The following is a 21,303-nucleotide window of genomic DNA, read 5'->3' on the forward strand; positions in this document are numbered from 1 at the left end:
CAGAGAAACTTTTTTTTTCTTTTTCTTTTTTTTTTTCTTTTTTTTTTTTTTTTTGGAGCTGGGGACCGAACCCAGGGCCTTGCGCTTGCCAAGCGCTCTACCACTGAGCTAAATCCCCAACCCCCAGAGAAACTTTTTACAGAGACTCACAACCAAACAATGTGAAGAGAATGAGAGATTTTGAAGTACTCAGCCTTAAATGGCCCCTCCTCTATGGCCCCTCCTCTCAAGGCTGAAGAGTCTATGCAGAAGAGGAGGATATTTAAGAGCCAGAGAAAGTGAACTAACTGCTCCAAGGAACAGTATTTTCCAGAAACAACAGGACTGATGAACAAATGAACTCAGAGACTGCAACAGCAAGCATAAAACCTACCCAAGTTCAAACCAGGTACACATCTCAGTGCGAAGGACACAGAATCTTGGCCCTAAGAAGCTATTTGCAATTGATAAGAGCCAGGAGAGAAAAAATCCGTTTTCTCCAATGCAGTGACATTGGGTGTATTAACTATGCTCCAAGACGGGCCTCATGCTTAGAAAGAGTTGGTCAACACAAAACAACTCCATTTTTTTGTTGTTGTTTGCTTTGAGTTTGTGTGTGTGGTTTTTTGGGTTTTTTTGTTTTTTTTTTTTAAAGAAAGAATATCGAAAGGTATGGGTACAAAAGGAAGGGGAACCTGGGATTTAAAGAAAAAGAATATAACAAATATATGTTGTGCAAAAAAAAAAATTTTAAATAAAAACTTTAGGAGCTGAAGAGATGGCTCAGCACTCAAGAGCAAGTACTGCTCTTTCCAAGGACCTGAATCCCATTCCCAGCACCACACTGGCAACTCACAGCTGTGTGTAACACCAGGTGCCAGGGGGATTTGAGACTCTACTCATGTGGGCATACTTTACAAGCATACATACAATTAAAAATAATAAAAATAGTTTATTTTTAAAAAATCAAGGGGTTGGGGATTTAGCTCAGTGGTAGAGCACTTGCAGGCCCTGGGTTCGGTCCCCAGCTCCGAAAAAAAGAAAAAGAAAAAAAAAAAAAAATCAAAAAACTTTTACCCAAGTTATTTGCTGACAAACATTCATCTTCACTGACATCTATCAAGCTGCTCTATAGAGGCAACATGAGTGCCCCATCGCCCTCACAGGAGCCTCTGAGAACTGTCACTGTCCTCAGTGTAAGAGTTTTAACTCTTGGGCTGAAGGCAATAAACCCAGTAAGCAGAGTATAAAGTACACAGCACGATAAATGTAAATGACTAAGCACAGGGGCTCAGAGGTTAAGAGCACTGGCTGCTTTTCCAAGGAACCTGGGTTCAATTCCCAACATCCACACGGCATGTCACAATTGTCAGTAACTCCAGTTCCTGGGAAGCTAACACTTTCTTCTGGACTCCAGGTCACTAACTAAGCTTATGAATAAGCCAAGATTCAATTAACTGTTTTTTAAATTTTAGTTTCTGGGAATCCAGATTAATGTGAAGTTACTGTAATCATTGTCACGATTAATGGTTTGTTTTGGTTTTTGGTTTTTTTGTTGGTTGGTTGGTTGGTTGGTTTGGTTTGGGTCTGTTTTTGGTTTTTTTTTTTGTTTTTTGTTTGAGATAAGACTTTCTCCTTGTAGTTCTCTCTGGCTGTCTTGGAACTTCATCTGTAGACAGACCAGGCTGGCCTTGAACTCAGAGACAACTCTGCCTCCCAAATGCTGGGGTTAAAGAAATCAACCAAGGTGGGGCATAGTGGTACAAACCTTTAATCCCAGCACTCAAGAGGCAGAAGTAGGCAGATCTCTGTGAATCTAAGACCAGCCTGGTCCACATAGCAAGTTCCAGGCTTTTAAAAGGGTGGGTGCCAGCTGCTAGAGAGATAGCTCAGTGGTTAAGAGCATTCATGGGGTTGGGGATTTAGCTCAGTGGTAGAGCACTTGCCTAGCAAGCGCAAGGCCCTGGGTTCGGTCCCCAGCTCCGAAAAAAAGAAAAAAGAAAAAAAAAAAAAAAAGCATTCATTATTCTTCAGGGGACTATGGTTCAATTCCTAACATTACCCACATGGCAGGTCATAAGAGTCAGTAACTCCACTTCCAGGGGATAACACCCTCTCTGGCCATGGTGCAGACATCCACTCAATCACTCACACAGAAAATAAAAATAAAAGCTACAAGAAATTTAACTTAAATGCCTCGGGCTGGAGAGATGGCTCAGCAGTTAAGAGCACTGACTGCTCTTCAGAGGTCCTGAGTTCAAATCCCAACAACCACATGGTGGCTCACAACCATCTGTAATAAGATTGGATGCCCTCTTCTGGTGTCTGAAGACAGCTACAGGGTACTTATATATAATAAATAAATAAATTCTTTTTAAAAAAAGACTTTGTCATTCCTCCTCACTGATATGATCAGAAGAACCTGGACAACCAATTTACTCTTTCAGCCAAATTGATATGAAGATAAATTTAAAAACAAAGAAGCATACAATTAGAGCTGAGGTATTATGCTACTCCACTTTAAAAAGAGACACACACTTTAAAAAGAGACAGCCACAGAATATATGCGGAAGTGGAAGACTATGTAGAGAAGTACATCTAAGAACATTCAACAATACTTAATATTTAGTTTTAGAGAACAGATTTTGGAAAATTCAGTTTAAAGAAATTTTACTGATGCTTAAAGTATTTTTATATAGTTTTAAATAATATTATTTTTAAGTATTTTTAGAGAAATGTCACTTTTCTTATCTCTACACAGATGCTGGGACTAGAGATGAATTTAGCCATTACTAAAGAAGAAAAGGTTTTCCTCTGCTCTCTTTAGTTTCAGCAACTAGACTTCCAGCATTAATATCTCTATTTCTCTCTCTCTCTCTCTCTCTCTCTCTCTCTCTCTCTCTCTCTCTCTCTCTCACACACACACACACACACACACGCACACGCACACACAGAGGACTCTGTCTCACAGAGTAAGACAGTACTACTTACAACACGGGAGAAAGACTGGAAACAATCTTACCATAGTCAGCACAGGACTGGGGAGCCGGGTATAATGGTGAACACCTGCATGCAATCATATCCCTCAGGACAGAGACTGGAGGACAGCCACAAGTAAGAAAGATACTTCTAACCAAGGAAGTCCAAGTGATAGAAGGAGCATAAAACAAGTAACTTTTAGGATTGGTAAGCAGTAGTTTGGATTTTTAGCCATGTCTGTTTATGTGTGGTTCCTCTAGTAAGACTCAACCTTCCATGATTTCAAAATTCCAAAAGGGAGAGCATTACGGCAGTTCAAGTCCCAGAGGGGCTTAGAGCCTATGCCAAGGGAGCTCTTTTGGAAAGCTCTGCTTCAGGCAGGTAAGGAGGTGAGGACAAAATTCCATTTGCAAATGCCTTCAGGTCAAAGTAATTTTTATGACACAGAAGCATATTTTGGAGCCTATTGCCATTAACAGACACAAATATGTATGCACTTTCTTTGTATAAGGTATTTCGTTTACACTATTTTAGAACAAAATTCATCCACTAAGAAGCTAATAAATAATAATAATAATAATAATAATAGCTAATAACTCTCAAAGTAATTTCTCTACAAGTAATTTTGTAGCAGGAGTAACTTTTCAGTGGCAGATTAGAAAAGTAAAAATAAACCAATACTAGCCATGGGGAAGAACACACAAACACTGTCCGCTGGGATACAATGAAGTTTGCACACCTCTTAGAGTAGATGCATTTGTAAGAATTTATCCTACAAAACAGTCTCACAGAGAAGGACAGTACTACTTACAACACAGGAGAAAAACTGGAAACAATCTTACCATAGTCAGCACAGGACTGGGGAGCCGGGTATAATGGTGAACACCTGCATGCAATCATATCCCTCAGGACAGAGACTGGAGGACAGCCACTTGTTCGAAGCCAAGTACAAGGCCAGCCACTGCCACACCTTCTCAAAAAGCAAATAAAATGCAAGTATATTCACAAAATGGAATACACCAATTATTTTGAAAGAATAGAAATCAAAATGTATTGATGGGGTACAAGAAAGAAAAGAACCTTACACTAACCCTATGCTGTGTAAGTGGTGATGGGGGTGAGGACTATAGAGTATCTTATGTCACTCCACTCAATCTAGGCACAGATGTGTAACTTCTGCTAACAGGAAAACAAAGAGGTCTAAAGGGGTGGGGTGGGGGCAGGTGCAATGGCATACACCTATAATCTCAGCATTCAGAGAGCCAAGAGGCCTGAGAGTTCAGAGTTCAAGGATACTGTAAGCCACATAGGGAGAATTTGCTTCAAAAACACAAAATCAAAAACCCATTAAATGGTAATTGCTTTAACACAATGTATCCAAAATACTATTTCAATATGTAATCAACATTTTGAAAACACTGGTATTTTACATTTTTGCATTATTACAATAGCTGGTGTGTATTGTAATTTATACTTATGACATAATTCAGACTAGCCACATTTCAAATGTCTAACAACCACATATAGTAAGGGATACTGCAATAATCAATACAGATCCCAAGATTTAAAACACAAATCTAGAAAGGTAATGGTTAGGTGACTTAGGCTATCAACAAGACAGTAGGACCTAAACTCCTAAGGAAATGCGGACTGGCCAGAGAAAGGCAGTCTCGGACGGTTTAGATTTGTATTGTAAGCTAATAAGAAGCCAAAGAAAACCATTTAACAAGGACAAAAGATGAGAAAACTATTTCAGATTAGAAGCCAAAGAAAACCATTTAACAAGGACAAAAGATGAGAAAACTATTTCAGTAATCTGAAAGTACTTTTCCTCACCCAGATAACATCACTGGTCATAAGCTACTCCCTTTCTTACTTGCAAACACTGCTAAGGCTAAAAGAGTGGCTTTTATGGCAAAAGTCAGAAATCCAGCAATATCATCAGGATCCAAAGTATAATCAGCAATATCAGAACTAACTGCTCTGCACTGAAGTCATGGAATTTCTCTCCCTTACTTTATTTTTCTACTACACTGAGGGGCAGTGGGGCAATGCACACTCCTGAGGGTAATAGGACAACTTGTAGGGGTAGGTTCCCTCCAACATGTGGATTCCTGGCATAGAACTCAGGTTCACATCAAGATGAGCCCTCTTCCTTTCCTTTCTTTCTCTGCAATAGAAAAATGACCTGAAAGTTCACGTTCTCCTTCCCTTTGGAAACAAGAGATCAACAGGTTCCAATAGGATCGTGTGGTATCCAAGACTGCAGAGCTACACGCAGCAGAAACAAACAGTACCTACCAGGCATTTTCCATCGCATGGGAAACTCAAAGACTTACTGCTTTCTGGTTCCCAAATTATCAGTACTAGATATATTGCTCTGATAATATAAAATAAAACTGCTGAACACATCACAAACATCCTCACTCTGCAAGCCATAGTCTAAACAGCTGTGTTCTAGACAAGCCAGGTCTCCTTGTCTAGTGTAAGATCCCTGCAACTTTCCCTGTGCAGATCTTAACAAACTACAGTTAGACAACAGCTTCCTGTCAATCTCTTTACTGAGCCCTTAAGCGGCTACTGCTTGTGATCTTTGCTAAATCTACTATCAGTAGAACCTGGGAAGAAGTCCATAGTATAACCACAAGGTTGCTCCAAAATTATTTTGTGTATATTTCTTCAGATTCTAAAAGAATTACCTTTAGAAAGCTAAGAACCAAATGGACTTAGCCTTCTCTCTCCAGAGCTATCTTTGGGGAAACTACCATTTGCCCATCCCATGTGGTCCAGGAAGGACCACGACTGGTGGTGTTAAAAGGTTCTGAGAGCTCAACTGGGTATGTAAGGAAGGCCCAGACACCAATGACACTCCATCCTTCAGGTCTCTCCAGACAGATTTATGCAACTAGAAAAGGTTTCCTTTCTCCTCCTAAAAGCAGGCTGGTCCAGGTAAGCTCGCAGTTAGTTACCAGGGACCCTCTTCTGCCAGAAAATGCACTGGCCAAAAAAAAAAAAAAAAAAAGAAAAACCACCAAAATGTGAGGAACAGACTAGACAGAATCCTAATTGTACCACTAGATTCAGTCACTTATTTCTAGGTCGGTTTTTTGTTTTGTTTTGTTTTCTTTTTAAATATAGTGGGGGTAGGGCTTTTCTTCCCTTAAGGTGCATTGGGCTTATCAAACTGCAAGCAAGTTACTTTTGAGAACTACCCAATCAATCTTGCTGTCAAAATATACAATCTATATGATCATCACTCTAGATTGTCTTCCTCTATCCCAAATCTCTGTGAAATTCCAGATCCATAAAGAACATTTTCCAAAAAAAAAACAAAAAACAAAAAAAAAACAAAAAAACCCAACAACTTTTCCTCCCTGTAATCTTTGGTACTAAAGACTGAACCCGGGGCTTCACACCTACACAAGCACGCACTCTACCACTGACTGCAGCCTGGGCCCAGAAACCTCTACTTGTCTATTTGGTTGTTTAAGAGTTGTTTTAAACTCCTTACGGTTTAAAAAAAAAAAAAAAAAAAAAACACACAGCACTAGTGAGGTGGCTCAGGGCATAAAGGAGCTGGCCACCAAGCCTGCCCAATAGAGTTCAATACCCAGACCAACATGGTAGAGAGAACTGATTCCTACAACATGTGCCCACACAGGAATACAATCAACCAGAGAGCAGCCCTAACTCTACATTTTTAACTCAATCATCAACTAGAATCACTGCTTCCCCTTAACCGAATCCAGTCCTCTCTCATCTGTACCTAGTTGCCCAAGTCTTGCCATACTCCTCTCATAATGTCCTCTCTGGGCCAGATCACTAAATCTACAGTCCTAGAGTCTCCAGGTCTGCCTGTCCTCAGACTGACTCCTCAGTGAGTAATTAGTCTCCCAAAAGGCAAAGGATCGTCTTCTCCCTGCACCTGGCATACCTCAGCCTCCTCAGATCATCAGGGAGGAGGAGCCAAGCAGCACTGGTTACACATTAGCACTGAGTCTAGGCCATAAGAAAACAAGGTTCATGAGCAGCTTAAATGGAAGAGTAATGAAGTCCACAGCATCAGAGAAAGTAAGACACTCAAAAATAACTCCAATGTGTAGTCAATTTCTACTCACTGGTTCTGTTTAAATGCCCAGATGAACCTGACTTAGGAATTCACTAACCCAAGCTGAGATGGGTTCTACTACCTGTCAGCTCCCTTAAGGACCCAGCCAGTGCACTTTAAACACATACATAATACATCTCTAAGATCTCTTTTAAGTACATACATAAATACATACTAAAATACATACATAAGTACATCTCTAAGATCCCTTGGCACACTGCTAGGTGGGTGGCTGAGAGGTTAAAAGAGTCTTGCAATGTAACTCAAGCTGACCTCAAACTCACAGTTCTACCTGAGGGTCCAGAGTGCTGTCATCTCAAGCTTAGACCCAATTTTATATTTTAAGAACTGGAAGTCTTTAAAACACTGATTGAAAAGATTGACACATGTTCAAATGACCATCTAATTATAAATTTTTTCAAAGACATATTTATGTTCACTTATTTTTTTTAACAGAGTGTTGTGCAGCCCACACTGGTCTTGAATTCCTGGTCCCCCTCTATCTCCATCTCAAAAATGCTGGGCTTCTAAGTGTGCACCACCACAGCTGGCTTAAAGTTTACTCTAAAAACCTAAGCGCAAGCGGGATGTGACATCAGGCAGCTGAATTCCTAGCTGTGACAGGAAGAGACTTATCCCAGAAGTTTGGGTCCAATTTAGGCAATCCAACAAGACCCTGCCCCTTAACAACAGAATAGCTCGCATACAGTAGCCTCTCCTTTGCCACAGGAGTGATTCCACCAACCACAGACTCAACAGAAAAGGAGAAAGATGGCAGAAATTAAAGTGGGGGAGGGGAACTACATGAAAACCAAATAAACTCCAAATAAACTCTTTTATTCAATCATGACATAGAGTCCACACATGGCACTGTTAACAGGGCCAAGAAATGTGGGCCCTAGGGGAGAACTTACTACCAATATTTTGCCAAATAAACATAGTACTAAGCCGACTGATCTATTGCTATACAGAGCTTGGTGTATCTCTCAATCATCAGAGAAGCTTCTCGGAATAGATGGCAATTAACACAGCCCCTCGACTGGTCAGTGTGCAGAGAACAAGACACTGAATGGATCCAACATACCACACCCTTCTAGACAGGTTCGAGAGATGGAAGGACAGACAGGAAGACTGTAGGAGCCAGAGGCTGCAGGCATCTTCACAGAAGCCGTGTTTTCTGGACACAGCAGGGCATTCGCTGCACACCGCACAGACACTCACAGTGGCTATGACAGTATGCACAAGACCTGAACAAACGCAAACCAAACAAAATCCCATCACTGGGGTGGAGGGATGGCATGAAATCCTACCCCCAGCTGAAGAGGGCTAGCTCTTCATCTGCTAGCTGCTGGAGAGAGAGTCGGTTTCTTTAAAGGTGTGATCCCTGCTGGTAGGCTGACCAGGCGCACTCCACGGCAGGCCTGACTCCCAAAGGTAGCTGAGCCTACACAAATTGAACGATCAGTTTAATTTTAAAAAAGTGTTTAGACTGGGCATACATCTTTAATCTCAGCACTAAGGAGGCAGAGGCTGGCAGATCTCTGCGTTTAAGGCCACTCTGGTCTACAGAGGTCTAGGACAGCCAGAACTACAAAGAGAAAACTGTGTCTCAAAAAGCAAAACAAAACAAAAAGAAACAACAAGAAAGGTTTTAAGAAAACTGGAAATTAGGTGGATAGGGAATTGAAAGTGGAGAATGAAAATAATTGAAATACACTCTATACAATTCTTGAACTAAGAAAAGGTTATTTCAAAAAATTATTTCTGGAACACTTGATAAATTCCTGGAAAAAAAAATCTGAAACTCAGGTCTAAAGTGGTGGCTCAGCAGGCCAGAGTGTGCTTCCCAGGAAAGATTTTGGGGTGGCTCACAATTAATTGCCTTTAACTTCAGCTCCAGAGAACCCAACTCCCTCTTCTGGCCTGCCTGGACACCCATATTCACCAGCACATGCATACCCACATAGAGACATGCACACATACAACTAATTAAAATGAAAATAAATCTTTAAAAATACAAAGCTTTAAAATTCAAAAGAAATAGAAATTCTACACAAACCAATAGTTATTAAATAAATAGAAAAGTCTTTTCCAGAAAAAAAAAATCCAGGTTTAAATGTATGTGTGTGTGTGTGTGTGTGTGTACATACATACATACACATACATACATATACATACGGCTGGCATGTATATATATATATATATATATATGGCATGACACAGGTATACATATATATGTATATATACATACACATACTTCTAGATGCCAGCCATTCAAGGACAACAATCCCAGTTCAAAGTGCCCCTGAAAGAGCAAGGAGAAAGCGACCTATTACCCTGACTACTACAATCCCTACACCAGCACAAACTAACACTTGTACCAGAGTGGGCAGGCGTACAAAGACCAGTCGCAGTGTCAGGAAAGAAATAGTAGGTGTAGATGTTGTCTACAGACTGGGTGGGAAGGACTGAGGAAAGATTTTGCTTGCTCCATTAGCAGGGACAAGCCAGTCAGAAGAGCTCAATCTAAACTCCATTACCACGTTCAGTTTTTTACATGAAGCAACCAGAAGAACTCAAATTCAGAAGGAAATCAGGATTTGAGAAATAATGAGAAGGAAAAATCTGAACAGTAATTCATGGGAGGGCCGGCCAGCCATCTCAGCAGGTCAAGGTGCCTGCTACCAACCAAGCCTAAGGAGACAAACCGGGACCCACATGGCAGAAGGAAAGACTTGCTCCTGCAAGCATTCCCACAGGAATGAACGTAACAATTCAAGGGACTTAGAAACATTTTTTAAGTGATGTGAAAAGTGAGACCAGGAAATAATTGAGAGGAGGAGGAAAGAGGGCAAAGGGGATAAGACCCCCTCTGCACCCAACCCGAGTTATTCTTCTCCCTTCACAACTGTCAGAATGCAAAGTAACATTCTCAGAGAAGCCTTCCTAGACTCTCTAAGCACCACCAGCACCAGGTCAGGTCTCCACTTTAAGCTTCCGTAATACCCTACACTTCAATTACCATCACAATTACACTTAATTATATAGAACTCATCCTTCCACACGTCTCCCCCACTAGACTTTTAAGCTCCACGAGTACAGGGACAATATGTGTGGTTGCCCCCCACCCTTAGTGTGTCAGAATACAGTATATGTTCCTCCAATAAAACACAGATGAAGAAAACAGCAAGGTCATGTTTTAAGGATGAGAAGTCCAGCTGGAGATGTAGCTAAATTGTAGAGGGTGTCCCTAGCAAAAAGTTCAGGCCTCAAAAACATGCTTAGATCTGATTAAGCTAGTTTCTTTGTGAATGTGAAATCCAGTCAGTAAGGAGTTAAGTCGATGGATGGTCACCAGAGTCCAGGCAGGAAAAGTAAGTCTACTCCTGGCAGTCTCTACAGGAGGGATTACGGATGACTGTGTTCTAATTTTACTTCAATTTTGCTCTATTTTGCAATTTCTCTTTAACTACTATGTATTACTTTTGTAAGAAAGAAACTTCAAGATCTTAATATAATTTGAAAAGAAAATATAACACAGCTTGAGAGAACAGCTAAACTATAGAAGTTTTTGTAAATTGAAAGATCCTAAGTACATGTACTTTTTAAAAAAAACCCATAATACCAGCCTGGGCTACAGCCAGTTGGAGGCCAGCCTGAGCTATATATTGAAACTCTGTATCAATACAACAGGGACAACAAAAAACAAGACAACAGAAAGGATAATCATGCCGCAATAGGTAAGAAAAGGAGATGAATCAAAATGTAACTAGTAAACGGGAGAGGTCCTCTGGAAGGAAAGAAAATTGGAGAAGTAATCCAAAGCAAAGAGCAAGCCCTGGACTCTTCGCTCTTAAAGGGTGGGGAGAAGGAAAGACAGTTAAAAAGGTCTCCCCCGAGAACGGGGGCCCGGGTGGGGGCGGGAGGAAAATATAAAACAGAGTACAGGTTCAATTAAAAGCCCATTCCAAATTTAAATGTTTTCCATAAACTCTGGGTTCCCAAGAAGTGTCCATATTTTAGTGTTGACCTTAAAAAGCTAAGGTAGTTTTGGTATAGCATCTTTTTGTTAGAGAACAATGATAAGCATTAAATTACTTTTTATTTTATCACGAAGTTTAATTTCCCCTCACGAGCAAACACATGTCGTTTTACAACTGAAGCAACACAGGAGTTCGTGAATAACTAGAAAACGCTCCTAAGTCCTTGTAGAATTTGCTTTTGTAAGAAGGCCATACTCTTGAATACGACGTCCCTGGGTCCAATCCCAGCTCACTTATCTAAGTTATTTAACCTCTGCGTCTCGGTTTCCTCTCCTAAAGCAACAAAGAATACAATAACCAGGGCTATCTCAAGAAAGTAAATGAAGAGACACGAGTGCTCAGTTCGTATCATATACTCAGAACAGTTTGTAAGCCGTTTAAAAGAGAAAGCCTGCAGCCCTTTAACTAAATGAAAAAGATCTACACCAAGACGGAGTCTTACAAGTTTAAAAAAAAAAAAAAAAGAAACAGGCACGACAAACATACGGCGTAATTATTTTTCTTCCCCGACGTGTTGGGGAGTTTTAGTTTTTTTATTTTTTCTTTTCTTTGCCAAATCTTTCCGCTAGGAGTCTGGAAGGGGAGGGGGATGTAAACGCAAACCAGCACAAAGTTTTCCGAAATCGAAGTGCAGAATCACAACAGACATGGCAGCGGACGGAGGCCGCTCAGAACAACAGGTGAACCAACTCGCAGGGACGGAGGGAGAAACCCGGCGCCTTCCCGCAGCCAAGTTGGAGGGCGGGCCGACCTGCTCGTCCGGCCTCCATCCCCGCACTGAACACGCTTCGTTCTCGTTTTCTAGCAGGGTCCGAGACCCAGGCCCAGTACCAGCCGCGCAGCTCCGGAGCGGGAGCAGAGCGCCGTTCCCATTTAAGGATTCCAGAAGCGTCCCCGGAGTGGTGCGAATGCGAACAAAAGAGCGAGCGCGAGCGGACCGGGCCGCGGGGCCGGGGTCTCCCGCAGGCCCCGCTGAGGCGCGTCGCGGCCTCCCCGGCGCGGCACCTTCGCCCCAAACTTCGCCGGCCTCCCGTGGCGCACCCGCACTCCGCGACCCGCCAACTCACCGGGGTCCCGAGAAACTCATCCTCCGACGCTCGGCGCAGGCGGGCACGGACAGCCGCGGGGCGGCGGGGCCCGGCTCGGCCTCCGCCCTCGGCGTGCAGCGGCCCGGGCCCGGTCGCCCCTCGCGCGGCCGTACAGTCCTCGTCTCGCGCGGGCCGACGCGCGGGAGCTCGAGCCTCCCTCCCCGCCCTTCCCTCCGCCCTCCTCCTCCGCGCGGCCGGCCAGCAGATTCCAATCTCTGCCGCCTCAGCCGCCGAGGACGCTCGCTCGCGGGGGGAGGGGCGGCGCGTGGGGGAAGGGCGGCCCGGGCGAGCAAGAGGCGCCGGCGCGCGCGCACTGGGAAGGGCCCGCCAGCTCTGCGCGCACCCGCCCCGGGGCGCCGGCCCCGCCCCGGACACGAACCGAGCCGAGAGCTCGGCGGAAGTGCCCGAAGGGCCCGTTGAGTTCGGCGCCCCTCTGCCGGGAAGGAGGACCGGCCGCCGGCACGGGGGCGCCAGGTTGCCGAGGGAAGGGGGGCCACCCCTCAGCGCACGCCGCCGCCACACGCGTGACGGAGGGGCCGCTGGGGCAAGGCTGCGTGAAGTAGACGGTGCGGGCACACCCCTTCTAGAGCCGGAGCTCGCGCTGCACGTGAGAAGCTGCCGGGTTGCTCCGAAGGCACCGAGTCTCCACGGTGCGGGATCTGTTGCCCGTTTCGTAGTTGTGGTCGCAAAGAAAAATGTAGCCACAGTGCATTCATTACTCACCCCCTCCCGTGCCCCCCGCCCGAGTTCTCTCTGGTTCTGGCTCGCCGGGTGGAACGTGGAGGTGCACGCGTTCTCAGGGTCACGTAGCAAAAGCCTGGTTTCGGCCCGGAGGCCGGGCCGCTGGGGTTGCTGTGCTCCGCGGGCCCGCGAATTCCTTGGGCGTAAGATAAGGAGCGGCGGGAGCCGGCTGAACTGAAGTCAGCGGACTATAAATACGGCTCTCAATCCACCTTTGGCTCAGCCGAGTGACCTCGGATACCCTCCCGAGTCTCATTCCATCCTTTTAGAAAATGCTAATAGCTGTCACCACCTCTTTTCTTCCTTTCCCCTCTCAGTCTCCGTGCAAAGTGCCATTAAAAGTATTCAGTGGCTTGTGGATGAAGAAAGAAAAGATAATCCCCTTTTAAACCAGTCGTGAAATACCTAACTTCTTCCGTAAGTATTTCAACAAATATATCGTGTTCGTTCGGTTAATTCACTTTTCTGAGAAGACTTTAAATCTCTTGGGAAATCGTTTAAAATAGAAGAAAGAGAGAAGGAAGAGAATGTACCAGGTACTTTATAGTTGTGTATTTACACACATTCTGGCTTGGAGGAAAAAAGCAAAACAAAACTTAGATCCCATGGCATTCCCCATATTCAGCTGAAAATATTTAAATGTCCTTATGTTCTAGTTTTAACTAACTGTTCTTCGTGCACCTTTTCTCTTCGTCCACTTCTGCCTTTAGAACCATCAGTGCCTCCATTATCTTCCGTTACATTTGACTTACATTCTCTCCTCTTTTTTTTCTGAGCTCTTGGGCTTGGGCTGTCTCGGTCTCTGTCACTGCAGCCAAAGTGTATTGTGATATCAGAGGTTTCTTGCATCCACTAAAGTTGGTCACTTTTCTTTCCCGAGGGTTCTACACACCACCCCTCTTTGAATTTGAAAGGAGAGAGCAGACCTTTTGTTCCGAGAGATTTGAACTCTTTGGCTAAAAGTCTTTTTTTTTTTTTTTTGATTCTTTTTTTCCGGAGCTGGGGACCGAACCCAAGGCCTTGCGCTTCCTAGGTAAGCGCTCTACCACTGAGCTAAATCCCCAGCCCCGGCTAAAAGTCTCTTCATGTGTTGTGACAGAGAAAACCGTGGCAAGTGGACCTAGTGTGACTTCTGCATCCTAATTTGATTGTGGGGCTAGAAACCAGCCTGTGAAATCGACAGGAATCTCAGGTTGGGGCTTTAGTGTACCAAGGCTGGAGTGCACACACCGGTGTTGCCTGATTGGAGTCACATGCTATTGAAATAAGAGCAAAGTGGACAGATGGGATTTTAATTCATATCTTTGCTTTTCTACAAAAAGATCCTTTTCAAATACTTGGGACTGTACCCTGGTTTTTCTCATGTTCTCCTTAAATCAAGTCATCTAGTACCCAGACTTACCTCCTTAGCACATCACAGCCCACAGCCTGCCAACAGTCAAGTGAGCTGAGCCGGGACATGGTTTGCTTTTGGCTCCTGGCATGTTTAAGCATGCCAGCCTGTTCCTCCGGTTTGCCTGCCCACTAACTGAACAGGGCCAGAAGCCCAAGGAGACATCTGGACACGTATGGTCTGGCCCCCAAAGTCAAAGGCAACACTTCAAGGTCCAATTTAACATTCTGCAGTGCAGGAGAATTCCTGTAAGTAGGTTACTAGAAGGGACTAGAAATGAGCCTTTTCTTCTGGGCAGTTAGTTTTATCACAGGTTCTAAAACCGGAGCAAACCAGGAAGCATTCCCTCCCAGTAGCTCCTGGCTCTTCCACAACACTTGGTTTTTTGTTTTATTTTTTGAGACAGGGTTTCTCTGTGTAGGCCTGGCTGTCCAGGAACTTGCTCTGTAGACCAGGCTGGCCTCAAACTCACAGAGATCTGCCTGCCTCTGCCTCCCAAGTGCTGGGAGTAAAGGCATTGCCTCACACCAAGCCTCAGAATGCCTTTTCTAATCCCCTATTCTATATTAAAACTCCAGACACTCATTTTCTTTATGTTGCTTCTTATTATCTGGAATTACTTTACTTCGTTTTTGAACTAAACCCCTCTACACTATAGCGTATAAACTCCAGGATCTGCTCTCACTCTCCTCCGACCTTAGCGCCTGACTTGCTACTGCGTGTTAAGTACTCGGTGCCTGGTGTTTGTTAAGTGAGTGAGGTAGATAAGCCTGGATTTCCTCTGAGCACCTCTGAACCTTGTCACCAAGACCCTTTCAGTGTTAGAAGGTGGCACGACTATGTGAAAAGGGTGAGGATGGGCCAGGGAAACTGGGGGATTACATCATCGTTAGTGAAATAGGGCTTTCTGCCTTCAGGGATCCAAGTTCAATAGATTAATCCAAGTTAATCCGCCCCTAGTCATTTTCCTGTTGTAAAGATTTTACGAGGCAAAAGGCAGCAGTAAGTCATTGTGGGCAAAGAGATAAGAGCTCAGTAAAGACCAGTGGAGGGATGCCCTTGGTAAGTGACACTTAGGTTTGTTACAAACCCAATATTAAATGGATAAATGTGTTATGGGAAGTAGAGGGGACAGATAGCAATTTCCAGCCTGGGCACTACCATATCATTAAGATACTCTAGCATGGCTTACCTATAGGGTTATCTTACTCCTCTTGCTTATATTTTACTTGTGAACAGTTTTCTCCTTCCCTTTCTCCATGTCCATTCTGCTTTCCTCTGAAGCAACACCACTTGGTCTGTGCTCCCTCCCTGTCTCTCCTCACCGTGGCGTCCAGCCCCTTTCTAAGCTGTGGGGTACAAAGGGTTCCCAGAATTCCTGTCTCCAGCCCACGCCTGACTTTGGTTGGGCATCTTTCTTCTCTGTATACTTGGGAGCCCTGACCTTGGCCCTTTTCTAGAAGTCGACCCACAGCCCCTTCGTGTACCTTGGTATGTTTGCTTCTTGGGGTTGGTACATGTCCTGGCACAGCCTGCAAGAAGAAGCTTCTAGAATTGGTCCTCTCCTCCCATGTAGGTTTCAGGCATTGAGCTGAGACTGTCAAATTATGCAGCAGGTGCCTTCACCCACTAAACCATGTGTTTATTTGTTTTTGAGACAAGGTCTTGTGGACTCCAAGCTGACCCGGAACTGACTGGAAGAGGATGACCTTGAACTTCTGACCTCCTGCTACCACTGCCTGAGTGCTGGATTTACAGGCTGTGCCACTTATCCCAGTTTAGATCAGTGCTGGGGCTCTATCCCAGGGTTGCCTGTGTGCCAGGCACTCTATCTGCTAAACTCCATCCCTAACCTCAGCCCTTTCATATTGAAATCCTGCAGTGTCAGCCTGCCTAGGCTGTGAGTTTCTCTGTCTGCTGTCAGAACTCACCCCGGTCCTATACAGACTGGCCAACCTGTGACTCTGGCTCTTTACTTGGGCGTTCTGTGTTCCTGACTATTCTATCCATCTTATCAAGAGTGCTTCCCCCATTTCCTGAGGCTGGGTATCCTTATGCCAACTCTTCTCCTAGACTACCACCTGTTGTTAGCTCACTTCTCTGGTTATCAGGTGCTGCCTATGGCACTGCGTTTCCTCCCAGCCCTGCTCCCACTCAGCCCAGCACGAATGGTGTCCTTCCTCATCCTGCTATCTATTCACTGCCCTACCCTCCCTGCACTGAGGACAGTATGTTAATGATCTATCACACCAGAATTTTCAACCCGAAGAAAATACATAAGGTATATGTATAGGTGTCATAAAATGTTATATAGAAGAAATGCATATGTATATATGTTCTGGATATCTATGAGTAATTTTTTCATGGTAAAAATATCCTAGCTTGCAACCAAGTGGCTGTGGTACATAGCCTTTAATCCCAGCACTCAGAAGGCGGAGTCAGTCAGATCTCTCAGTTTGAGGGCAGCCTGATCTACATACAAAGTGAGTTCCAGGACAGCCATGGCTACAGAGAGAAAGAATTCTGCTTGAAAATCAAAACCATCATCATAATAATAAATACTGACTGGAGGATAGGTCAGGTTCTTCTTCTCATGTACAAGGATGTAGGTTCAGTCCCCGAAAGAAAGAAAAATGGAGAAGAAAAGACTCCAAAGTAGCATCTATTTGAAAAAGCCCCTATATCTACTTTTTCCAAAAGTATGTGTGTGAGGGACTGGAGAGACAGCTCAGCAATGATACTGTATACTGTTCTTGAACAGACACAAACATTCACTTTCCGGCACTCACCCTGGATAACTAATTCTAACTACAGCTGACATCTGGTTTCCATAGTTACCTGCACATATGTGCGTGTACCCTCAGACATACACACATGTACACATGACTAAAATATTTTTAAAAGTGTGTGTGTGTGTGTGTGTGTGTGTGTGTGTGTGTGTGTGTGTTGATAACTAATCCGATTTGTCAGCTTGATGGTATTTAGAAGCTGGAAGCTGGACATGGTTCACCTTCAGTGTCAGCACTGGTAAGGGAGAGGCTGGCAGATGTCTTGGGTTCAAGGCCAGATCCAGACTAGCCAGTGCTGCATGAGGAGACCCAGTCTTTTGGAAGAAAGAAAGAAATTCTGTGGAAACAGACCTATGGGTTTATTGAGGTAGAAATACCCATTCTAAACATGGTGCACCCCATTCCAAAGGCTAAAGCCCTGGGCTGACTAGAAAGGAAACAATGAACTGGGCACCAGCATTCCTCTCTTTCTGCTCCCTGCCCATGAACACAAAGTGACCAGCTGCCTCAAGCTCCTGTCACCATCATGGCCTCTACACTGAGTCAAAACAAACCCTTCCTCAAATTACTTTTCCAAGGTATTTGTCACAGCAAATAGAAGAGCAACGCACATGTGAGTGTGTGTGTATGTGTGTGCGTGTGTATGTGTGTGAGTGTGTGTGTGTGTGTGTGTGTGTGTGTGTACACAGGCACATAAATCAAAAACACACATCCCATTTACTTTCTACTAAACACTGGTTTTTCCCTGGGGTTGCCAGTCCAGCAACCCCAGCATCTGGAACTGGTATGATGATGACCTGATGAGTGGCTGTAGGAGCAGGGTGAAGTGCCACGATAATGATTCATTCGGGCAGAGATGTATTAGATAGAATCCTTGACCATGAGTATGGAGCCACGGACAGCCACACTGACTCCTGAATGTGGGCTGTACACTTAACCAGGCTCAGCAGCTGGATATGGTCTCACCAGGGTAACCAGGCATGCTAGCTTATCCACCAGATGTGGTGGCCATTTCTAGAGAGCTGTCTCAGTTACAGGAACTATGGTACTAGTCACTCCACTCTATTCCTACTAAAATTTGATACTGTTTTTGCTATGTTCTCAGTAATCAAAATGGAACGAGCTGTGTGACACCAGGCCCTGATCCTTGGTTTCTAGCATCTGCTTGGCATACTGAGTAGGTAATAAATATCTGTTAAGCAGTGACTATATGACATTATGGCTTAGGCATCACACATGCCCCTGTCCTCCAATGAGGTAACTTTCATTGAAGTCCTAATAGCTCACTCTGACAGTTAAATGAGGCTCCATTTGCCTTTGAAAACAAAAGTGGAAACTTTCTCACTTCTTTCAGAGCAGCATAATTCTGTAATTACCCAGTAACAAATACCTGTGTTCCTCTAAAATGCAGACTATTTTTATTGGTTTGTTATGTACCTTCCAGTCTGTCTTCCTCACCGTATACCTGAACTGTGTTAGCTCTCCTCCTAAGAGGTTGTCCTCTCAGATAATCGCGCCACTCTCTCTAGGCTGCTTCTCATGGAACACCAGAGGGTATTCACTCTGTGACTTACAAACTGCTAGACTTTTCTCCAAAAACGACCATGTACCCAATCCATGTATGTGTGAGTGCATGCTTCTCAGCTACCCAGCCTAGGAAGAGAAAACGATATCAAAATTCACAAGCTGTCAGTCTTTGCCTCTGCTAATTCATTGTGTTCAAAGTCCAGCTGGAGGAGGGAAATAGTCCCAGACTTCTCGAATCAACTGTGCGCTTCTCCTTGTCTACACACACACACACACACACACACACACACACACACACACACACACACAACCGTTGTTGCTATAGTTGATTTGCTGAACATCAAGTTTGCTAGGTTACCAAGGGAAGCACTATTTAAACCCTACCTTTCATGACCGATGTTATCCAGAGTTCATTTGTTCATTCTTTCTTTTTCTTCCTTTCTTCTTTCTTTCCTTCCTTCCTTTTTCCTTTCTTTCTTTCTTTTCTTTCTTTTGGGGAGTCGGGTAGGGGCACAGTATGTATAACTCTGGCTGTCCTGGAACTCAATTTGTAGACCAAGCTGGCCTTGAACTCAGAGATCTGCCTTTCTCTGCCTCTGAGTGCTGAGAATAAAGTCGTGCACAGAGTGGTTTTTTCCAACACTTGCACACGTACCATGAAAGTACTATTCCAGTTATCATCAGAGAGTCTAAATCCGTGTGTGTGTGTGTGTGTGTGTGTGTGTGTGTGTGTGTGTGTGTGTACTCGAGTGCTTTGCTGGAGATCAAAGTCAAGCCTTTCCACACCTATTACATAGTTCAAGCAAGAAGAATGAGAACCTCAAAAGCTCCAAACAAAATGATAAGGGGATTGGAATGAGGACTGTCCAGATTTGATAAGTACATGTTATAGACTTGTTTTGAACTATTATACAACATAAACATGTACAGCTATTACGTGTTAAAGGTTTTTTTTTAAGAAATGAATTTTTAATTGTTTAATATTGTGTACCCTTTAGAGCAGTTGGGAAGATCACACACACACACACACACGCATGCACGCACGCACGCACGCACACACACACACGGCATAGAGACAGAGTATTGGGAGTGCTCTGAGTTGAAGTCCAGTGGATAGCTGGTATTTCTTCAATGAGCTTTGCCTCCATTCCATGGGTAATAACACTTTTACAGCCTGAAGCCTGGGAGCTGGAGCAGCGGGTAGCTCCGTATAGAGGGCTTGCTGGCATATGTGAAGCCCTAAGTTCAGCCTCCAGCATGAGGAAAATTAAAACAGCTAGTTGGGATCCAGGTCTGGTGATATGTGCTTGTCATCTCAGAAGATGGAAAGGGAAGGCAGCCAGAGGTTCAAAGTCACCCTCAGATACATATAGAATCCCAGCCAGTCCATCCTGGACTCCATGAAACTCGGTTCAAAAGAACAAAGGAGGGGCTAGAGAGGTGGCCCAGCAGTTAAGGGCATGTGTTGCTCTTTCTGAGTACGGGGGTCCAGTTCCCAGAACCCACATGGTAGTTCACAACCATTCATAACCTAGTTCTAGGAGATCTGACACCCTCTTCTGACCCCCAAGAGCACCAGGAATACATGTGGGACACACACATGTGCAGGCAAAATACTCATATACATGAAATAAGTCTTTTCTAAAAATGTTTAAAGAACAAAATAATAATTGTAATAATAATAGTTTGTAAAAAAAGGAAGAAATGAAAATGATAAGCTTCATTTTTGTCATAATAAAATTAGAATTCCATATAAGATATTGTAATTGAAGCTTTCCTGTATTTGACTGGTACGTTTTTCTTCAAAAGTTATTCTGTTGTGCCACCAGTAGTAACAAAGATATTTGTTATAAAATACACTATTATTTTAGATTTTAAAAAAAGCATTTCAAATTAAACCCCATCGACAAGTGGAAGACATCATTGTGGTTTTAAAAGGTTTTCTAAAACTCACACCTGCAAATTGACAAAATGTGTTTTAATGAATCGGGAAAGACAAAAAAAAAAAAAAAACAGCACACAGGCAAACGGTTTGGAATGCTGAGTTTTCTGGGGTTTTAATGTATAATCACGTTTGCTTAGTACAATCCCTAAATAGCCACGGTATGGATGTTGAATTGGGAGAAAAAAAAAAAAAAAACCCAACCGGCGGCAAAAAGCAAAACAGTGCAGTTGACTGCGTACAAACATAAACATATGAAACAAACAAAAGTGAGTAACTTATGATTCAGTCAGATAAAGTTTAGAAGAAACGCCACCGTCGAGTCACATGTTTGGATTACCTTGCAATAAAAAATTAACTTCTGGCGGTTGCTTACACCGGCGGAGGAAGCGCTGAATGTTGGACACTGGCACGGTTTTATCTTTGGAGACGATGCATGAGGCAATCACAGAATCTCAGTCTGGCAGCAGCAGAAGAAGAACTACTTCTCTTCCGGAAGCTGAACAATAGTGCTCGCCGCTCATGGGGCCATCAGGAAGAGCCAGCTGCGAATTTTGTTCTAGTACCATTAATTGCTTCCGCTGTATATAAAATTGAAAGAATTGGGTGCTTTAGTGCGGAAAAGGGATATCCTGCTAGGCAGCTCCTATTTCCTCACAGAGGCTATCGCTGAACTCTTTGCCCTTCACTCGAATGCATTGGATTTTAGCCTGT

At 43.8% G+C, this 21,303-nt stretch overlaps 2 protein-coding genes across 6 annotated transcripts in view; one reads left to right on the top strand and one right to left on the bottom strand.

The window, feature by feature from the left end:
- Window positions 1-13,060, bottom strand: part of Bmpr1a (bone morphogenetic protein receptor type 1A) — a 95,579-nt gene extending 82,519 nt beyond the window's left edge. For 3 of the 5 annotated variants that reach the window (XM_087589201.1, XM_087589199.1, XM_087589198.1), the window contains exon 1: window positions 12,177-12,322. The gene's annotated coding sequence lies outside the window, so the exon portion shown is untranslated. Of the gene's footprint in view, window positions 1-12,176; window positions 12,323-12,920 lie in introns of those variants that run through there. The other 2 variants (XM_087589202.1, XM_087589200.1) reach the window with 1 other exon arrangement.
- LOC148000380 (uncharacterized) lies at window positions 11,757-16,665 on the top strand. Its single transcript, XM_087589567.1, has 3 exons — window positions 11,757-11,850; window positions 11,915-13,355; window positions 15,989-16,665. The coding sequence occupies exons 1-2, from the start codon at window positions 11,757-11,759 to the stop codon at window positions 13,114-13,116; spliced, it is 1,296 nt and encodes a 431-aa protein (XP_087445693.1). The 3' UTR covers window positions 13,117-13,355; window positions 15,989-16,665.
- Window positions 16,666-21,303: the final 4,638 nt, after the last annotated feature.

Source organism: Rattus norvegicus, chromosome 16, assembly GCF_021556685.1.
Source record: "Rattus norvegicus strain SHRSP/BbbUtx chromosome 16, alternate assembly SHRSP_T2T, whole genome shotgun sequence".
Classification (NCBI taxonomy): Eukaryota; Metazoa; Chordata; class Mammalia; order Rodentia; family Muridae; genus Rattus; species Rattus norvegicus.

What these genes read in the sequence shown, in the direction of transcription:
- LOC148000380 (XM_087589567.1), top strand. Translation starts at nt 11,757, where the DNA reads ATGGCAGCGGACGGAGGCCGCTCAGAACAACAGGTGAACCAACTCGCA. An exon ending in TCCCGCAGCCAAGTTGGAGG is followed by an intron (nt 11,851 to 11,914) that starts GCGGGCCGACCT and finishes CTCGTTTTCTAG; the next exon opens with CAGGGTCCGAGACCCAGGCC.